Genomic DNA, 11,699 nt, shown 5'->3' with positions numbered 1-11,699 from the left:
GTGCCAGTATTTACCTACTATTTATGGCAAGTGTAGTGGTTTCCCATTCAGAGAGTGATGTAAAGTGTTCTTTTAAATTTTATTAACATTAAAACATGGATCTATTAAAATATGACATAAATATCGATATATGTATCATGAAGTTATGGTAAAAATTTTGAAGATGATTTCATAATAAAATTTGGGGAACAATGATTGTTAGTTCTGTCCTCCACCTCTGATTCTGTTTTTTTTTATTCTTTGTCCACCACCTACTTATCAAAACGTAAGATGCTTGAAGTGCACATGTGTTACTTTCTTTAAAAGAATAAAAGGAGAGATGTGAAAGGATACTTATCTCTCCTTTATCTTTACAAATAGTAATGTAGCAAAAACAAACTAAAAACAGTGAAGTTGGTGACTTACAGAGCACAGAACAAATTGGAGTAAAAGGAATACAATAAAGGAAGGAGCGCTGCTTCTCCAGGTTAACCTTTTGGTACAGTTTTACCTTTTGTAAGCATACTGATGCCATACATATTTAAAAAATTACCAAGGATGGGAGGAAAAGCCTAAAACTAAAAACAAATGAAAAGGAAGATCCTAAATGCATTTAGATGAATACTGTAACTACACTGAGGTGGGAAAAGAGATTTATAAACACATTACTTGATAGTATATACATTTAATCTTCACTTGGGAGGGAGCATTGCAAACAAATCTTGAACTCATTTTAGGTAGCATTTTTTTTAGTGCTAGGTACAAACAATTCTGAAAGCAGTGTAGCTGTATCTGAGGACTGAGCAAATGGGACACTAGGATTCTCACTGGGAAGGCAAAAAAGGAACACTGAGAATGGATTTGAACTGGGGTATTGATGTGAAATTATAATTTCTAAAATATATATTTGTATTTATATTTATATCCATAGTATTCCTAGCTCAGTCTACTAAAAGAGCTTAGCTCCCCACATATTGGCCCCCCAGTAAGTAGCATTGAACAGACATACCAGTAATAATGAAGATATCTACCACCTAAATCTTGATCTCCAGTTAACTTTCCCACTGAAACAGTCTTCTCAGAGAAAGGACTGATTGCAGCCATGCCACCAGATGAATGCAACCAACATGAACCTAACTTCCTAAAATACCAGAAAGTACCCACGAAATTATGGGGGCTGTCACAAAAAGCCATCTGTGTGAAGGGACTCCCATTTGCCAAATCTGGGACAGTTGTAGTACCAAAACTATATGCAGAGCAATGAATATAAGCCATTGAAAGGTGGGAATGCATCAGTCCTTATCAATAATCATTTGATAAACGTATTAACCAAGTGAAAGGAAAGAACAATTCTTCACGGTAGAATGATTGACAGGTGATAAACATGGAGAGAAGGATTTGGTGGAATAGTATAAGTTTGCAACCAACATAGTGAATATTGGATCAGGCAAGAATCTTCACTTAACGATAAGTGAAAACTTTAATCAGGAACAGTGTATTTTCCTGGTCTTAGTCTTCCCAATTGTTTATTAGTTCCAGTGGAAAGCATAACAAGACAGTGGAGAAATCAGAAAACTTCTTGATCAGGTGATCAAAATTATCTTCAGTGAGGGACAAACAAATACTGTTTGCTTCCAGATGTAGTAGCTTGAGGAAGACATGGCGTTACTTATGGAGTATTCTGGTCAGGAATGCATGTCTTGAATCTTACGAGAAAGCAGCATACCAAGTCGAGAAAAAAAATAGAGGCAGGGGGATAATATTCTTTCAAAAAATACCAAAATCATGTAAAAAAGGAAAAGGCTGTGAGAATATTCCCAATTAAAAGAGACTAAAGAGACATGACAATGAAGTGTAATTATGGATCCTAGGCTGTGTCATATAATGAAGCAGTAACGAAAAGGCTCTAACAAACTTGAGGTCAATCTGTAGAATTACAATATGCATAGTATCAGTTTTAAATTAACCAATAACGAAAAGGCTCTAACAAACTTGAGGTCAATCTATAGAATTACAATATGCATAGTATCAGTTTTAAATTAACCAAAGTTGAAAAGTATGCTCTAGCACTGGGCTATATCCACTTTTATTAGTAAATGGTTTGATACTGAGCCTTCAGCATGCTGCTTGGCATGTGGAAGGTATTAGATGAGTATTTATTAAATAAATAAGTAAATGATTACCATGAGTCTTGTGTTTTGGATCAGTTCAGTGTTAATCTTTACAGGCCTGCCTTTCAGGGCTTACTGCTGGCCTTTAGGCTTAGCAGTGTCACCGTGCTTGTGGCATAGACCATCTTCTAATGTTTATTCATTTTTTAAGTTGCTCTATGGTCTGTAGCCATTTTTATGACAATTTTATTTCTACTATTTCAAATCTGTTAGCTACTAGTAAACAGATGGGATTTTCTGGGATTCTGGTTTGTCTTGTCTGCCTGGTTAATCCCTACTGTGTGATTTGGATGTTTTACAGCTTTTGGATCTCTTCATCCAGTGGGACTGGTCGACCTACCTTGCTGATTATGGCCAGCCCAACTGCAAGTACCTACGGGTAAATCCTGTAACAGCTCTGACACTGCTTGAAAAGTGAGTACCCAGTGACATGGCCTGTGTTGAGAAGAGGAGAAGTTGGGATAAGGGGATGTCAAGATAATTTTCCTGGTCCCAATATCTGGAAAATCTTCCTTCTTCTTGAAGTTATCATGGGTGCTGTCAGCTGTCTCAATCATTGTACTTGACAGGCTAGTCTTCCTCTTATAGCCTCTTAATTCTGGAGTCCAACAAATAAGGCCAAATAGACCTCTAACAGTACTAGACTCTGACAGTACTGTGTTCTGACACTGACACTGTCAGCCTGATGGCAAAGTGTCTTTAGAGCAAATAAGAAAGGAAGCTGCCTTACTTTGGGGCTCAGGCTCACCTGGTGAGCACAGTGAGAATGGTCAGAGTCACCTGGGCTATGATGATACACAGAGCAGCCCCACAGAGCAGGAGATTTCTCTGGTTCCTATCAGAGAAGTCCTGGGAATTATTGAAACTTTCATCTGACCTGAATTTTGACCTGTGCGGTGCAGCCTGTCTCTGCCTTTTGCTCATTTAGCTAGCAAGAGCTGGCATACCAGAGACTAAGACTCATGTTAAAGGGCAGCTTTCTCTTAAAATTGGAATGACTGGTCAGAAGAGCACCCACATCTAGACAGTGCAGAAAGTCTACATAAATGACCAGTCAAGCATGTCTGAAGTCCTAGGAAGGCAAAGCCCAGAGTCAGGAGGTCAGAGCAGAGCCTGAAGCAGGGGAAGTCAAAGTGTATCTTTCTTATTGTGTTCTGTGGTAGAGAGAGAGAGAAAAGGAAGAGAATGGAAGGAAGGCAAGAGCAGGATGTAGCACTATGTGTTTGGAACCAAGAGACTGACATGGTGTCAAGGACTGATGTTTCCGTTTTAACTTTGTTTCCCATGGTTCTGTCTCCCAATGACCTTCCTCCCTAGGATATCTAGAGAGTAAGTATGTTATTCACTTGGGCCTTTTCCATCCTGAGGCAAGTCCTACTGGCTTCCTCATTGACACTAATGACTACACTAAAATCCCCACCCTGTAAATTTCCCCCCTACCCTGACATACTAATCTACTAAACCAGCCTGGTGCCAACTGGCTGGCTACCCCTTCTATCCTTGATCCTTAGAATGACCCTTGGTTTACCAATTCCTTTGGGGCTGGGAGTTGTGGCAGGAATTTGTCTCCCCCAGTGCCCACTAAAGGGTTGTTTCTACTCTGCTTTCTGAAACATTTTATGCTTTTACCAGTTTAAGGTCTAAATTTCAGCCCTGTTTAAAAAAAAAAAAAATTGGCAGTTTCCCTACATCCTAGTGATGAGACCCTTGGTTTTCTGAGTCTCCAAAGGAAAACTCCTCATTATAGGTGAGGCCTAATCCCAGAATTTGTTACCAGTTGCAGTATGGAAACATTTTGACTTTTGAGTTGGTTTTGAAATGGTTACATTTATTACGCATCCAAAAGTTCTGAGATCCTTCAGGTCAGTACTTCCGTAAGCAGTCCTGTACTCCTGCTCCTGAGAATCTGTAAATCTAGAAAGTACAGGTTTATCCACGTCCTATGGATCAGCAGTGGGTTAAAATAATCAGACTCTGTCTACCATTCTGTCTAACCAGTAACAAAGCTGTATTTTATCCCGAGCAATCAACACAGTTTAAAAGCTTCCTTCCAAACACAGTACAGAAAAGGCTACTCAGATCATTTAAAATCTAAATCTTCCAGCCTCCTAGGAATCAATGCCTTTACCTGACCCATTCCTGCTTTCCCATAGCCAGCTACATGGAGCTTGACAGTCTCTTCTGTCTGGGCTTCTTAGCATGATGAGACATAGAAAGACCTAAATTACCTGCTGAAGACATTCAGGAAAAAGAAGAGACCTCTATGTCACTGAGAAGTGGCCATAGTGGGAATATAAGAGGATCTTGGGCTTCCAGAATGGGCTGGGAGATGGGAGAGAGTTTGGGCTTGGGAATATTCCTGAATACAAACCAGCATGTCACTGTCCCCCCTCAGAGCATGTAGGTTTACTCATAGAGTACCTAATTCTTATTATCTTTGCCTCAGGGGTAGAGACTGCCCTTCTCTTCGCTTTCCCTTACATAGTATAGGAGCTTCCCCATGGGAGCTGAAGGCCAGCTCTGCTGCCAGTCCCTGGACTACTTCAAGGAGTTATGCAATAAATGATCACACAGGACATTAAGCTAAATGTCTGTGATATACAAAGTAATTTTGCTTCATTTTCTCTTCCTTTTTTCTTTGCTTGATGTTACTATTCTTTGGATTTGTAACATGCCCAGTATGAAAGGGAAGTCCTTCTCTGGGGCCATCTAAAAGGAGACCAGTTCCACAAACAAAATTGTGCAACTAGTATATCATGGACCAAATACTATTATCATCACTAGAGTCATGGGAGGACCTTTATGCTTTCTTTTTACCCAAGCCCAGCTACCCCTACTTTCTTCTGGAAGCATAGGTCTCCACATCTTGGTGGTGATTCTGAGTGTATTTAATTAATAATTCCAACCCAAAGGAGCTACTTTGAGCTTAAATTAGGAAGAAAAGTCTCAATTAGTTTTGGCTGTCATCAAGCAAAGCTATACAGCTGTGGTTCTCATCAGAACTTTTTTTGCCATATAAAATACCTTTAAGATATTGGAATATATATATTGGAATATATATTGGAATGTATGATACTATATACATATAGCAGACATAAATGCCCTTGTAAAATCTCTGCCCTTTTGACTTAACTGATCTCTAATCTGCCCCCTTTACAAACCACAACCCAGTGAGGGGGAAAAAGGCCCAGGCTTACTCAAAGTCCTGTGGGAAGAATATCTGGGAATAATTTGTACTTCACTGTCAGCCTCTGTCTCTTCCCATTTATAGCCTATCTCCATGCAGCCCAGGGAGCCACGAAGTACAGGAGCTGGCCCAGCTCCCAAAGGAATGGTGTAAAGGCTGGTCTTCACTATTCCAGAGAAAGGAGTCTGTCTACTATCCTTAATTGTCTGACACTAAAAGTAGTTGTGGACTTGGGCTTTGGTGTATAGAGGCTGGGACCAGAGTTAATCATCACCAATAGGTGCTAGGAGGATCTAGAAAGGCAGATTTATAGATTTTGTCAAAATGACTTGGTCAGACTTGGAGGTTTTGTGACAGTTCCTTTGTCCATGCTTCCCAGGTAGGCTTCTGCATCTCACATAACCAGTGGCCAGAACTTCCCATTGTTTGTACTCTAGAACTAGTGTCATCTGTGAAGCTTTAGCATGACCCAAAGATCAAACATCTAAGAATATAGACAGCCATAATTCAAAGGCTTTTCTAGCATAAAGCCCTGGTTTCTCAAGTGAAAGGATGGTCTCCCCTTTGGTATCTTCCTTCCTTAGCACACTTATTTAGTCACGTGACTGCCTGCCTATCAGGGCCTAACTCTAAGACCAAAGAAAAGGGATTGGTCAACTCTCAATTTCTTTAGGGATGGGAGAAAGAAACCAGCTAGAGTGAGGCTTAGAAATACACAGTGACTTTTACTTATTCATATTCTCTTGGAATTGCTAGTTTTATGGACATTTTAATGCTTCACTTCCAAATACCTTCTGTAAGGTCCCAACAGGTTCATAAAGTAATGAGTGGATGCTGGACATTCTGTAAGGGCTTACTGCCCAAGAAAGCTGTAGCATGTCTCATCCTCCTGTATCAGGTGCATACCTGGGGAGAGAAGGGAATGCCTGAGGTGGGCAGGTGAGGGGCAAATAAGAAGATTGGTCCCTCCAAAGCTGGCTCTTGGCCATTTTCCAAATATGACTGAAATTGAGAGGGCTGGGCATGCCAGAAGGACAGCTTCCTGATCAGTAGGTAAGTACAGGCCTCACAATGGGAAAGGTCTGGACTCTTGCACTCTGGATAGCAGTTAGAATACATCATGTCATCCTACTTTCTGCAATTTCTCTTCTAATATCTCCTCAAACCCTTTCCCCTCTTTTTTTCCTTCTCTGTTTAGGATGAAGGATACTAGCCGCAAGAACAATATGTTTGCACAGTTTCGGAAAAATGAGCGAGACAAGCAGAAATTGATTGACACTGTGGCCAAGCAGCTTCGAGGACTCATCAGCAGCCACCATTCGTGAAGGCTGGCCTCAGCCTACAGGGGCTATTTCCTGCAGCTCCACAGTCTAGGATCCAGCTCAAGCTGGCACTGCATTTGTGCTTTCTTCTTCAAAGAGAACATATGTATTTTTTTATTAACCCTGTACAGTATTCACATAATCTTTCCCTAGTGAAAGAGACATAAGGATAAGCAAGTACATATGATGTTGCTAGGTGGGGACTCAGAAGGTTATTGCTACACTGTCTGTATTATCCTAGAAAAGAAGTGGTATCATTCCAGATGTGATGAACCACCTCTCTTCCATAGCTCTACAGTTTAGTACTGAAGCCCAGGAACTATCCAGGGTGCTTTTTCTGGGAGGTAAGGTGAGTAACCAAAAAGTAATAAAATACATCCTGTTCACTCCTACATGCCCTTTTCCACATAGATAAGGCTGGTCCATCCTGATACAAGGGAAGAGCCTATCAGACATTACTTAGTACACCAAAGATAGTTCTGGATGTCCATCTCTCAATCTGCTGATTTTCATTGACTAGCACACAAGCATAGCTTGTGGCAAGGTGACAGCTTCACTTCAGTTCCCCAAGGATGCAGTTTCTTAAGCTCTGATTATGACCCAGGAGTTTTACTCTTTAGTTTTCTATGGAAGGATAAACAACTATACCACTGGATCCCAGGATTCACTGCACATTGCCCTCACATTGGCAATGTTGGGCTCAGCCTAGGGTATTTTGCTGGATCTTAAAAGAGAACAATTTGAATTACAGCCCCAGACCCTTTTCCTCTTTATCTTATTCCCTTCTGTGATGGTCAGAGCACTTGGTTCAGAATGTAGCTCAACAGTCATTTCTGTAGGTCCTCACAGAGAGAGGCATAGCTTGTTTCTTCAAGCAGCCAGATCTTAAAAGCCTGGAAATAGCCCTCCCTTTATCCTTACAGAAAACCCAATGATTACTTGGAATGTTCATTTGTGTTTAAAACAACTTTCTGGCCAACATGTTTAAGGGGAATGTCCCCAGATCTGCACTGTGGAGGCAGCCGTGGCTAGAGTAAGGATAAAGCCACTGCCACCAACTAGGGCTAGAGGCATCTTGCCTCTTGCCCAGTTGAAATTTTTACTAAATTCTATACTATATCCAAAGCTATTTTTAGTCAAGCCCAAGGCTTTTATTGTTTTCTAAAGTCCATTCCCAAAGCCACCTTTGGCCTTATCTGAGAATAATTGCCTATAATCCTATCTCCCAAACTCTGGAGCCTAAACCAACTTATCTTGGAGGCAGTGTCTGTGTTCCCAGATGGACTCCAGAGCCTTAAGGTAAGGGCTTTGCTATAAGATCAGTTAGAGGAACCTACAGTTTCAGACACTTCAAGAAGATGCTACTACACATACTGGTAAGGGTGGACTTGTGCATCACCATATAATGACAAGCCATGTGGGCATTTCCACCTTGGATTAGTGGAAGGAAGTTTCATCGATCAGAATTTTGCACAACTTTTGTCAGCCATTGAGTCGCTTCTGAGCAAAGTAGTGCTTCCTTTTTCATTCTCTACCCCCTACCATTATCATATCATATCTTGAAAACCATGAAAAAGAAAATATCCATGCTGATGTGCAGCCCTTTTCAAAGCTGGAACAACCAGGCTGCATCCAAGTTCTGCAAGCCTTTGACACTTAGCTTATGGGCTAAGCAGTTGGCCCAGGGTTTTAGAACGATGGTTTGATAAGCCAAAAGAAGTCAGTGGCCTGTAGGAATGAGACCTAAGAGATTCCAAGCCCATAACTGTATTGGAAAAGGTGAGAAATGGTCATGCTGATATGAAGTCCTACTACTTCAGAAGGACCCCAGATACCCTTCTATACTAGTACGCAGTTTGTAGTAAGATCTCTTCAGCTTTGCATGCTGAGCCTTTGAATGGAGTGGAGTGAATTTCAAGCATGGTGCAGCATTCATCTTTCTAGAGAGTCATTATTGCTGGTCTACTCACAAACATCTGCCCTGGAAGACCTGTACTGTAGAGGAAAAGATGAACAACATGGAGAAATAGGGGCTGCTCTACATCTTTGACATGAAGTCCTGCTAAAGAAAAGGCTTATTCAAGCACACAACTCATAAGGCCTCTTGGTGTACCTCCTCTTACTTCTCCATTTGCCTTTACTCCTCACTAACAAAACAAACCAACATGCTGCTTCTGAAGTGTACATAGAGACTTATTCTTAGTGACCCAGGAAAGATGAAAATAGGGACCAGCAATGTCAAGGAGTTTTAAATTGGTGAAGTGAGAGTTTCTTAGTTTTGTCTGCAGGCCTATACCTGAGCCACCACTTGAAAGGACTTATGCAAAGCATGTGTTCATGCCACTCAGACTCCTCATATCTGGCTCACATGCCAACATATGTATTAGTTCCTGGAGTGTTTAGAAAAGGGCAGAAACGTGTGGTTGGAAGCCTCTTCCTTCTGATCACTGTGAGCTATTGCCCATGTTCTGAAAAACACAGATCTATGTTTCTGAAGAGTCTGGTTTGGGACCCTCGTGGGTTTCAGTAGTAATATAGACAACTTGAGTAGTTTTAGCACTCACTGTTGTCAGTGGAGAACAAGAAAAACCTGGAATTAGAACCAGCAGCATCACTGTTGGCAAAAGCCCCTCATGGAGTATTCCTGGTGGTTTCATTGTACACCAGGCCAGTCTCCCTGTCCCTCAAAGTCATCTAGCTTTGCTGCATACTTGACCAGTGCTAGCTTATCAAGTCCCAGACCCAGGAAAGGAATGGCATTGGCCGCAACCTTCCTTGGGTCTCTGAGTACACTCTGAGGGCTGCTTCAGAAAGCCCTCTACTCGAGTCTTCCTTCTCCAAGGACTCTTCTGACTGCTTCAGTTGACTCCTTTCTTCTTTTTTTTTTTTTTAATTCTTTTGTTTTTCTGTTTTTTTTTCTATTTACTTCCTTTTTCCTTCTTTCTTTGCTTGCACTTATAATGACTTTTCACTAATGTGTTGGAAATGGCCTTTTTATTTTGCACAAGTAGTTACACATTTATGGGGAAATTTTAGTGGTCTGTTTTTAACTCTAAAGGGAACTTCTTTCTCTAAAATGATAGTAGAGCTACTGATGTAAATGGGCCTGATGGTTAGGGGAAAGTGCCTCTGTGGAAAGAGCATGTTCATTCCCCTTGTACATTTTCTCTTTTAATTGCTATTAAACGAGAGGGCCTACATACCTGTTTCAAAAGCCACAGTGTTGTCTCCTGGGTTTTTTGTTCTTCTATAACTTTTACAAAGTGTAGGTGTGGTTGGTGGTAGACACCAACAAACGCTTGCCACTCAGCTGGACTAAGTAGTAAAGTAGGCAGGATGCTGGTATAGAGAAAGCCTGTCTCTGCACAAGACAAGGTGCTGTGTTGTGGCCTTGCACATCTCTGACCGCTGGGTTAAACTGTGGGGATATTTGAGGTACAGACCACAGTAGAGTGCAAAATTGGCACAAGCCTGGTATGTGCTTGGAAGATGGTGAAAAATCTGCCAGGTGCACATGGGACTATGGTGAGTAAGTCCAGAATGTCAGTGTAGCAGCTCACCTGCTTACCTCCTAGGCTGGCTTGGGAAAGAGGCCCGGAAGAACCTTTTCAGTGAAGTCTTGTGTGATGGACTTTGACACCTGAGAGGCCTGGGTTTCTATCCCTGCAGCATTGCTAACTCCCTAAATGACCTTGAACAAATTAGGCAACTCCCTACATTTCATCATTCTTCCTATTGAAACCAGAGTGATGGTCCTTAGTTTACAGTGATGTGACAGATGAGCCATGGAAAGCTAAAATGAGCAGCCTGTCCTGAGCCACAGCACATGCACAGTGTAAGGCCTCTTCTCTCCACTTCTACAGTGTGCCTCAGGGCCAAGCATTGGCAAATGTGTCCAGAGCTGCTCTGCCTTCTGGTTTCTTCTAAACTCAACACAGGGTTGGTGCTAATGATGCCATTTATGCACCTCTGCAGGAAGCAGGAGCAACCTTTCAGATCAGTCTGTCAGCTGCTTGCTTAGTGTAAAGCTAGTCTTTCAAGTAGAATCTGCCCAACATCACCACTAGAACCTTACCTGCTCTTTTACTTTGTTGCCAAAGCTTGTAATTCCTTCTAGAGCTCAGTTCTTCACCAGGGGTCCCAAAAACCTTAAAGTGTAAGAGTGTGTGTGTGTGTGTGTGTGTGTGTGTGTGTGTGTGTGTTCCCACCAAGGTTTTCTGGGAAGATTTATGGCTTTTGTCAATATTTAAGAAAGATTAATAACTAAAATGCCGTGAATAGCTAAAGCCCTTCGGAAATGTTGCTCTGCCCCTGAGAGAAAGCCAGAAATTCTGAGCAGCAGCATCCTTTCCCTAGGTCCTATAGCTCTGGCAGGTTTTCACAATCTGCTGTTCTACCACCCACCTTTTTCTGAAAGCCCCCATCAGAACCCCAGGTCATGTCTAAAGATGAGTAAAGGCACTTCCTTTCTCTGGCCACACTGGTTTGTGGCACTAAGGGGACAAGAGTACTCCACACTCCTCAGAAGTCAGAGGCCTACAGTTGATTAAGGAGATGACAAAGATGGCCAGTACAGAGGTTTGGCTGCCATTAGATTCCAAATGAACCTGACTCACCACAGAACGTTTTCCACAGTCTCTAGGTGCTGACTGTCAGTTTGGGGCCTACAGCCTTACTCAGGAGGGACCATCAGCAGGGAATCTCTAAAGGGGAAAAACAAACCAAGGGAAAGTTGTGAAGCAGTTACCAACTTGCCCCTTTCTCACAGCTGGCCAGGCTGATGAGGATGGGGAAGAAAAGAAAGGGAAAGTGCAAGACCCTTTCCCCAGAGGCCTCATTTTGAATTTAATGGGCAGCATTTGTGGGGAATGAGAGAGGATTCAAGCCCAAGGGACCAGAAGACAAAGGCTCTTGAGGAAGTGGAAGGAGGAGGAGGGCCTGGGCTTTGTGTAGGAGAGCTCTCCCTCTATCTGTTTCATCTCTGTTGGGGTTAGGGTTACCCTGCATTTGGGGCCCCAGCTGCTTTGTGGGGTCTGTGAC

The 11,699-nt window shown here is 42.1% G+C and overlaps 1 protein-coding gene across 2 annotated transcripts in view; it reads left to right on the top strand.

Annotated features, from left to right (window-relative positions):
• Exoc6b (exocyst complex component 6B) overlaps positions 1 to 9,877 on the top strand; it is a 650,136-nt gene extending 640,259 nt beyond the window's left edge. For both annotated transcript variants that reach the window (XM_023718391.1, XM_004634081.3), the window contains 2 exons: positions 2,452 to 2,564; positions 6,536 to 9,877. In XM_023718391.1, coding sequence (XP_023574159.1) covers positions 2,452 to 2,564; positions 6,536 to 6,662 — 240 coding nt within the window. In that variant the 3' untranslated portion in view covers positions 6,663 to 9,877. The remainder of the gene's footprint in view (positions 1 to 2,451; positions 2,565 to 6,535) is intronic.
• The last annotated feature ends 1,822 nt before the right edge of the window (positions 9,878 to 11,699 follow it).

Source organism: Octodon degus, unplaced genomic scaffold (genome assembly GCF_000260255.1).
Source record: "Octodon degus isolate 3935 unplaced genomic scaffold, OctDeg1.0 scaffold00058, whole genome shotgun sequence".
Taxonomy (NCBI): domain Eukaryota; kingdom Metazoa; phylum Chordata; class Mammalia; order Rodentia; family Octodontidae; genus Octodon; species Octodon degus.
The sequence above is the reverse complement of the archived record's forward strand: the minus strand, read 5'-3'. Positions and strand labels throughout refer to the sequence as shown.